The sequence below is a fragment of the Suricata suricatta genome, chromosome 10 (assembly GCF_006229205.1).
Source record: "Suricata suricatta isolate VVHF042 chromosome 10, meerkat_22Aug2017_6uvM2_HiC, whole genome shotgun sequence".
NCBI classification, from domain to species: Eukaryota; Metazoa; Chordata; class Mammalia; order Carnivora; family Herpestidae; genus Suricata; species Suricata suricatta.
In genome coordinates this window covers 18474631-18483460 of record NC_043709.1, presented here as the reverse complement: position 1 = coordinate 18483460, position 8830 = coordinate 18474631, and the positions used below count along the sequence as shown (strand labels likewise).

The 8830-nt window shown below is 35.3% G+C and overlaps 1 protein-coding gene across 2 annotated transcripts in view; it reads right to left on the bottom strand.

Annotated features, from left to right (window-relative positions):
* Positions 1–7641: 7641 nt before the first annotated feature.
* IGF1 (insulin like growth factor 1) overlaps positions 7642–8830 on the bottom strand; it is a 70089-nt gene continuing 68900 nt past the window's right edge. For both annotated transcript variants that reach the window (XM_029954287.1, XM_029954288.1), the window contains exon 4: positions 7642–7859. In XM_029954287.1, the coding sequence (XP_029810147.1) occupies positions 7800–7859 (60 nt within the window). In that variant the 3' untranslated portion in view covers positions 7642–7799. The remainder of the gene's footprint in view (positions 7860–8830) is intronic.

Genomic DNA, 8830 nt, shown 5'->3' with positions numbered 1-8830 from the left:
GTACTAAACACACAGTTTTTGGTGTCCTCAGACCCAGACTTAAGCCCACCCTGCCTATCTGTGACTTTCAGTAAGTTAAATAACGTCTTTGAGTTTCTATTTCCTCATCTGTAAAATAGGGTTTGTAACAGTGTATAACTCAGAATTTTTATAAGGACTTATGCGATAACAGAGGTAAACCACTTGGCATAGTGACTGACCCACAGTAAGTGCTCAGCAAATATTGTTATTATTAATCAACAATATTAATCATTATTGTTGGGTGATGGTAATTACCATTCTTACAGATCTTACAGGAAGGCAAAAGTGTCATTTTAGAAAAGAGGCTGTAATTTTACTTAGATGACCTTGAAGGAAGACAAAATTCCTCTTAGGGACAGAATTGCTCTTTTGTCTAGGAAAACTCACCTTTGGGGCATATTCAGTAATAAAAAGTGAGCAGGCCCCCCTCCCCCCCCCACTCCCACCAGGGGTGAAGCTCTGATGGGGAAAATTGCGCTGCATGAGAATGAAATAGAACGTCCTTGCAAGTTCTTTCTAAGGGAGAGGTTGAAGGGTGGATAGGAGGAATTCCAGGGGAGTTTGCTGAGGAGAGGAAGGGGTCTTAACTAAAATGACAAGAGGCACTTGAGCAGCCAGAAATTCCTTAATGGATTTTAGTGACAGTGAGTTTTGACATTAGCAGCAGATTTCTGCCCCATGCTTAATTGCCTCCCATTTCATCATCCCCAAAGCCTTTAGTGAAAGGCAGTACCCACATTAGCTTAGTGTGAAGGAACGGAGGAAAGTATTGTCTGGGGGGAAGGTGGAGAGATACAATGCAGTTAGAAGCTCCTGACCACCTGAAGCAAGATGCTGAGCACAAATAGAACAAGGAGGCCTGGAGAGCTGTCAGTGTTAAGGAGAGCCTCAGGAACTCAGGAAGCCACGGAATAACGGTGAGCTGCACGTGGGAAAATAATAGACTGGGATTGCCAGGAGTTCCTTAAAATCAAGTACAAGGCTCCTGAGCCTTTTTGACATTGAGGTAACTTTCCAAATAGTTCACGGAAGGTTTAAGAAAAGGAAAATAGAATGAACTGCTTTCAAATAACAGGAGGGAAATTACTAATCTTTCCCCTTTGTGCTTCCACAAATGCTGCTATGAGTTTGATATTCAGTAAAGAATTAGAAAAATTTATTGAATAAATACCAATGCTGAGAGACCACATTCTCATGGAACCACACAGTATTGGGAGTGTACTGAATGCTACTTGTATATGTGTCCTGTATAATAGAAAATCTTTACCCAGACCATTTGTGTCACTGTTGGGTTTAGTGAGTGGGGTCAGCTAATTAAACCTGCTTTGTTGTTAATGCATATATTGTACAATTCATCCATCTTTTACATAGTTTGTGCAAGTTCTTTGAAACATTTATTGTTAAATATAATCTATGAATTCTATAAGATACCTCCATTCTGGTATATGATTAGTTTTATTTTTCTGGGTAAGTTTTCTGGTTTATTTGTTGCAGTGACTTTAATTAGTAAAAGTGTTACATAACAATAGAATTCTTAAGGAATGACACATTACACCAACATCGTCCAAAAGAACTAATTAGTCAAACAGGATTCATTTTAATGTAATTACTAAAGAAAGATATAATTTTATTATGACACTCTAGCCATACATTTTTCCAAATATGGTTACTTAACAGTAAATGTAAGATAACGATTCAGTTAGTTACAGTTTCAGAAGTCATTAGGATTGATATTCCTCTGCCATAAATGAATAATGATTTCAAATGCAATCAGAATTAATTTTAAAAAATGACTTTGAACTAAGACAGATGTAATCAATGACCAATCATTATTTTCTCATTCCAAAGTAGCAGGGAAAAGTTCAGTGTCTGTAAGTGTCTTTATCACACCGGGTTTCTAAGTGTGATAAAAACATATGAAGCAAAACACATGATATAATCCCAGTTCTCATAGTTCGTTAACTCTCTCAGTAACAAGAGATCTGACATGGTACTTGGGGCCTTTCTGTAACCTGAATGCAAGCTGCATGGTGTTTGAAACTTTTTAATATTTTGAATAGACATTTTAATGATACACAGACACAGATAAGAGATGTGAGTAGACAGTTTGAGGTTGCGGACTCCCTCCTGCAGTGTGTTTAGCAGCAGGTACAAGATAAATATCCAAACAAAATCAGATTAAGGGATTAACAGAAGTAACTTTGCACTAGGTAGGTAAATGGGGCCAGTGGGTGGCTTGGAAGGGATTTTGAATTTTGTTTTTATTTTTCCTACATTTACATCAATGTAGTTTAGGTAAAAGGAAATGAATATAATGTTTATTTTTAGGATACAGTAGACCTGGGCAATTAAAAAAAAGGGCAGATTCTAAGTCATATGAAAGGTCATTTTGAAGATCACAGGTGATTCAGCAAGGCCTAAGTAGGAGAAGCTATCTCCATCTTAGTTCACATTCCAATTGGGCAGTAGCATTTGGACTTTTGTGTTTTCCATTTTCAAATTAAAAAAATTTTTTTTTCCCTTCAAAGACCTTATCAATGACAGCTGAAGAATGGGGAGAAAGAAGGTTCATGTTTAAGATCAATGTACAGCTATAAATTAAGAGGGAACATGTGGAGTATTTGTTTTTAAAGAGGTCCCTTTAATTCCAGGGTTTCAGCCCAGTCACCAATTTATAAAATTTTGAGGCAGATTCTAAATGAATAAGGCCTGGGAGGAATAGAGACAGTTTCAAAAACTCCCTGGGCCTCTGTCTTATCTATGAGAGGTTTCCCAAAAAAGTATTGTTCCAGATAGGACTTTGTTACTTCAGTTGGTGTCTTTATCCTGTACCATATGCACTTAAAGCTTCAGGCAGTCTTCTCATCTCCTTTTTTTTTTTTTAAATAGAAATCACACACACAAAAATACCTATATATCAGTTTCTAATACCTAATAGGAAAGTCTTTTAGAATATTAAAATAGCAATAAGCAAATATGTACTATAGGGTTAAACATTAGCATCGAAAACAAACAAACCAAAAACAGAGAATCAACAAAATTTTCTTCTTGTTTTTGCCCCCTCATATTCTGAACTTCATGATTATTGCAGGCAAGGGGCATAAAGAATTCTTGTATTAAAAAAATCAGATTTATATTTTGAAAATGTTGGGAAAGCCCAGGTGATTTGAGTGGGAATGCTCTTTCTTATGAAGAGAGCCAAACAGGATCTGTCTCTAATAAATTAGTATACTCTTTTAAGATTAAAAATAGCAAAAACATTTTAAATAGTCTGATTATAGTTTCAACAAGTCAAACATACACTTCTATCTAGCCTATAGTTTTAAAGAGTTTTAAAGGGTTTAACTTATCATCCCTCATTCCAATATAAAAAAAGAAGAAAGAACCAAGTCATTTTTGACCATTAAGATATTCATAAAGACTGTATAAAGTAAAAAAAAATCCAAAAACGAAACAAAAAAATCTTCACAGATTGTTAGCCATCTCTTTCAACAATTTCTCATAAATTCTTCTCTTTCCTTATCAGTAGATAACCCCATCTCATAAGGAAATACTTTCCAACACTTCCCAATGAGATCAGTGATTGCTTTTTATGAGAGCTACTGCTCTTTGAGATGTTTCGATGAAGGGAGAATATCTTCTATAAACTGGTAAATGCCAAAGAACGACTTAAGGGGGATGTGGCAGAAGCTATTTTTAGCAGATTTAAGCTAGTCATTTTTTCTCTTTGTTTTTATTTTCTCCACTTGCTGAATATCCATTTTTAGAGCAGAGAGCACAAAGACCAATAAATAACTTTATCATCTTTTGTTCTGCCAGTTGCCTGTAAGGTCCTCCCCCGTCCCCCCATTTATACCTATGCTCTTGATTAAGGTATTTAGATTGGATAATATATTGCTAATTTTGCTGAGTTTGAGAGCCAACAGAATAATGGGGCCTCCTAACTTAAGAAAAATGCCATCTTCTGCCTCCACACCCCCAAACTCACAATTTGGTGAACAGTACACTACTTGTGAGTGATAAAAAGTTGAAAGGTGGTGGTGACTAGACCTAATGCTATTTTATTAAGCCATCTATCTATAGAATTGTTGTTTTCATACTTTAAAAAAATATGTCTATGCTTTCTTTTTTTTTCTTTTTTTTCTTTTCTTTTCTTTTTTTTTTTTTTAAGTCAAGTACTTTCTTAAAGAAACAATAGCACCACATTGGCATAGCTGGCCAAACAATAAATGGGAAAGCAAAATGTGCTACATCTGCCATTCAAGCAGTCTCCCAAGTGCATAAACTAGTAACAGAAACCCTGGAGCCACAGTGCATGAGATGGGTTTCATCTACACAAACATTGACATTCCAAGGAGAGGATGGATTCTCAAGGGAGGCCAGGCTTTTTTTTTTTTCAATAAGATTTTCCAAGGAAATGATTTCTTCTGAGTATTCCATTGGACTCTTGGGATGAGTGTGTGTGCATATGTGCACATGCACGTGTGTATGGAGGGGTGGCTGTTGCAAATTTTTCTTTGTCTCTGGAAGAGTAAGTTCTGATGGAAAGATACATTATCTTTTTCAGTGGAACCTCTTCATCTAAAGTCTTCAAAAGACACTTTTATATTACTTGGGGAACTGGGAACAGAAATTTGACCTACGTATTCAGTATTGTCAGTTAAATTAGAACTAAGCCTGTAGCTTGAAAGCTCATTCTTACCAATATTTATAGCTTTTTCATAAATATTTTGAAATTGCCTCGTTTGAAAAATCAAAGGCAAAGCTTAAAAGTTTTGAGTTGTGAAATTTTAGGTGCTCTTTTCTATCAATCCTGTGTCATTTTGTTGCTTTCGAAGTTTTACATTGGTTTGTCTTCTAGCTTTATTTAATTTAAAAATAAAATAGTTGAGTTAGTATAATTAGTTAATTTTTAATTCATTGATTTATGATATAGTTGGAGAGGATTATGGGTTGGAAAAATTAAGAAAGATATTATGGCTTTGCATATTTAAGCTTTCCTCACTGGGGTATTTTTGGCTGTGAATAGAATTATTAAGTGAATCAAATAAGTCATAGACACTCTTAGAATTACCATATTCAACTGTGTCTGGAAACTGTGTCTTCAGAGGATTACAAGTAAAGTCTTGCTGGGAGACCTTAAAAGGGGTACATGAAGAACAAGAAATAAAACCAAAAGTGCATTTTGAGAAGAGGGGTCCAACACCTACTTCCATAAAACACAACTGTCTGGAAAACAGATGAAGGGCAAAAATGAGTTACGTTTTTTTTTTTTTTTTACATTTGTCTGTAGTGATCAGAACATTGCTCAGCATCACAGAGGTGCTCAATTCAAATAATGCTGAGAATCTGAGGGTTTAAACGCCTATTAGCTGAGCAGGGATACCTACTCTATAGGCCTTCTTTTGGGTATGTTTGAAGATCCAGGAAGTCAGACTTCTTCTGGTCTCTCAACCTTGAGATGAACCAGTGGGATGAAAACTAAAGATGTTATTTTTGTTTTCTACATACCCTTTCTAAGAATAAAAGGGATACAATTTGCATGAAGTAATCAAGCTTGGTTGCTTTTCACCAAAAAGTTTGAAGGCAGATAAAAAGATCTGAATGACGGATGATTCATTGTTCTAATAGGAAAATCTTGGTAAGTAGATGGGAAACATTTTCTAGGCGACCCTGGGTCTGTCCTCACTGTTGGATTTTCTTTATGTCAATTTTTAATTGAGTGGATAAAATGCACCTGCAGAGGGTCAGGGGTCACTCTTGTAAGCAGACATGAAGGAAAATTTCTAGTTTTGAAGGAAAATTTTGCCTCTCAACTAGCAACTCTAGTCAAGTATATTTTAACATAAATTTTAAAAATATATATGTATAAGTAAATAAAGCTTAAAGCACAAATTTATTAAAGAAAGTAATTTTGTGATTAAAAAAAATTAGATATTATTTTAATATTTGAAATCTTGAGTTATATTTTTAGATTGCCCAAAGAGAAAGAATAATTATGTTGTTCAAAATGAATAAAGTATCATTTATAATATCACAAGAAGCATTACTACATTACTAGTAACTGCCTGGAAGAGTCAGATGGAGTAGTTGCTCTTTCACTGGTGGAAATCCGTTTTTTTTTTCTTTTCCTTTCTCTCTTTTCACTTTGTATTCGTAAATCCAAATGCAGAATTCAGATCAAATGTAAATCAGATATTTCTAACTTATTTTGAAAAGTGTTTTAAAGGAGATAGAGCTGTTAGCTTTTAACAATTAGATAGTTGAATTGTTCATTGGATAGCTTCATTGACAAGAATTAGCATGTCAGGAGCATTTGACTAATCAATTTTCTAGCTATACTGTTAATGGGTTGTTTATAGAATTCCTGGCATCCCAACAACTCAAGGGCTCTGACCACATGTCCTCATGGCAACCCAGGAAAAAATCTGGAGCTTTATCTTTTTAATCCTCATACCACCCCTGTGAGGTAGGTAGATGGCGTATTGCCCCCATTTTGTAGATGAGGAAACTGAGGCACAGAGAGGTGAAGTGACTTGCCCAAAGTCACACAGTGGTGAGTCTATGACAGAGTCCGCAGATGTTTGTTTCTTCAGTGAGAAATAGAAACCAGGACCATTAAATTCCTAGCATTCTTCTTTTTCCACTCCTCTCTAGACTCACCAATCAAATTTGCATCCACGGACTTTGTGTCTTAAGTTTCTCTTGGAAGGCATAATTGCAGGAATTTTGCCTTCTTTCCCAAATGGATGGAATTTTAGTACCCTTCCCCTTTGTGCCATTTTTGGCTCCAGGCTTCTTTTGTTTTGCTTTCACCTTTTACCGTTTTGGCCAGACTCTTTCATATAACAAACTACAAAATAGCACCATTGTACTAAAAAACAGAGTTTTACATACTGTTTGTGATATATCTTGTACTCTTGATATGCTAAATTTACATAGTGCTCTACATGGAAAAAATAAAAAGAGAGAAATTACTAATCAGGTTGCACACTAACTCATCATTTGAAGGAACCATTGAGAGTTTGAGACTTTCTATGCTTAAAACATATGCCTAAAAATGATTGGCCTCAAACTGCAACTACTTGCATTTTTTAAAGCAAGATGTGGAAAAATAAAGCTTTGTGTCTAAAATAAATGCATCCAACTTATATTTGGTACAAATGCCACAGATAGAATCTTTTGGGTTAAAATCTTTTGGGTGTGCTACTTGACTGCTTGTTGCTGCTCTTGAGGAGGCCAAATTTGGCAAATATAAAGATGATGAAGTGGGAGAGGGGGTGAAGATAGACAAACAAGATTATCAGACACTGTAAAACAAATGGTCTGTGTTGCGTAGAAAGAAGTGCAAATAAAAAAATTAATAAACCACTTAGACAAGGCTGCTGAATGAATGGTTCCAACAGCCAGGACTCAGAGACAAATTTAGTGCAACTGGATCTATACAACGCCCATGCATTTGTGGCTCTTGAGAGGCAGGGACTAAGAAATATATATATATATATATTTCTTTTTTCTCTATAGAACATTATTGATAAAGGATCAACAGCAATCTACCAACTCCAGGACCATTTTTGCAAGGTGCAAAACTTTTAACAATCACTCCTAAAGACAATGTTGGAATGTTTACTTGCGTATTTCATTGGGGGGAATGCCCATCTTTTGAAATGTCATCAAACTTATTTTTTGGTAGGTCTTCTGGTGTTTAACAGGTAACTCATACAGAGCAAGGGATCCTGCCGGTGGCGTGTCATTCTTCACAATTCAGGAAGGTTTTCCTACATTCTGTAGTTCTTGTTTCCTGCACTCCCTCTACTTGCGTTCTTCAAATGTACTTCCTAAAAATAAAGGAGGAAAAGTGACATTAACTTGAAGAAGTTTTATGTACCCTACCCATCTATTTTACACATGGGGTCTCAACCTTTCATATTTTATGCCTCATCAGTCAACCTCATAGAGGAGCTCAGGACTGTTTTTTTCCCTAAGAAGTGGATAGGCCTTTAGTTTTTAGTTGAGTTGAACCTCATTTAGGCTACTTTTATGTGCCTCTGGTGTCATAGGGACGCCAGATTGCTTTATAACCACACAGAAATATGTTTCTATTCATCTGCTGCCATTGCAGATTCATTGACAGGAAGGAGATACTGAAAAATCAAGAATTCTGGCCTATGCCATCTTTCCCTGGTGAGAGAAAAATGAAAAAAATTTTAAAAAGGAACACATTCTCGGATCATCCTCTGTTGTTTTATTGCATCTTGTTCTATCTTAATTATTGTAAAAAGGAAACATTTCTTTTTCATTGTTTTCTTTTTCTCTTTTGGACAGAGGGAGAGTTTTAGAAGTAGAAGATTGGGAGGTTCATAATTGATTTAGAATCTGTAAAATCACAAGCATACTGAGCTGGGTTCAAATCTTGACATGTTAAGTTATGTGTGAATTTGTGCAAGTTACAATCTCTTATGTTTCAATTTTACCTATAAACTGGCATATTAATAGTTCCTACCTGTAGGATTAAGAATTAAAGAATTAATATATAAGTAAACTTATAATAGATCTGGCACATAGTAAGCACTATGTAAGTATTAGCTATTATTATTATTATTATTATTGTTGTTGTTGTTGTTATTGTTATTATTTACTCATTATTATTATTTTTTCATCTTCATTGAAAAGTCACCCTTCCTAGACTAAAAACCCTAGTTCCTTGCTTTGGTGCTACCATTCACTTATCAGCAAACAATGTTGTTATCCAAGGAATATTGAGTTTTGCTTAAAATAGAAGCCCTATAGAGGCCTGTTTGCCTGTCCA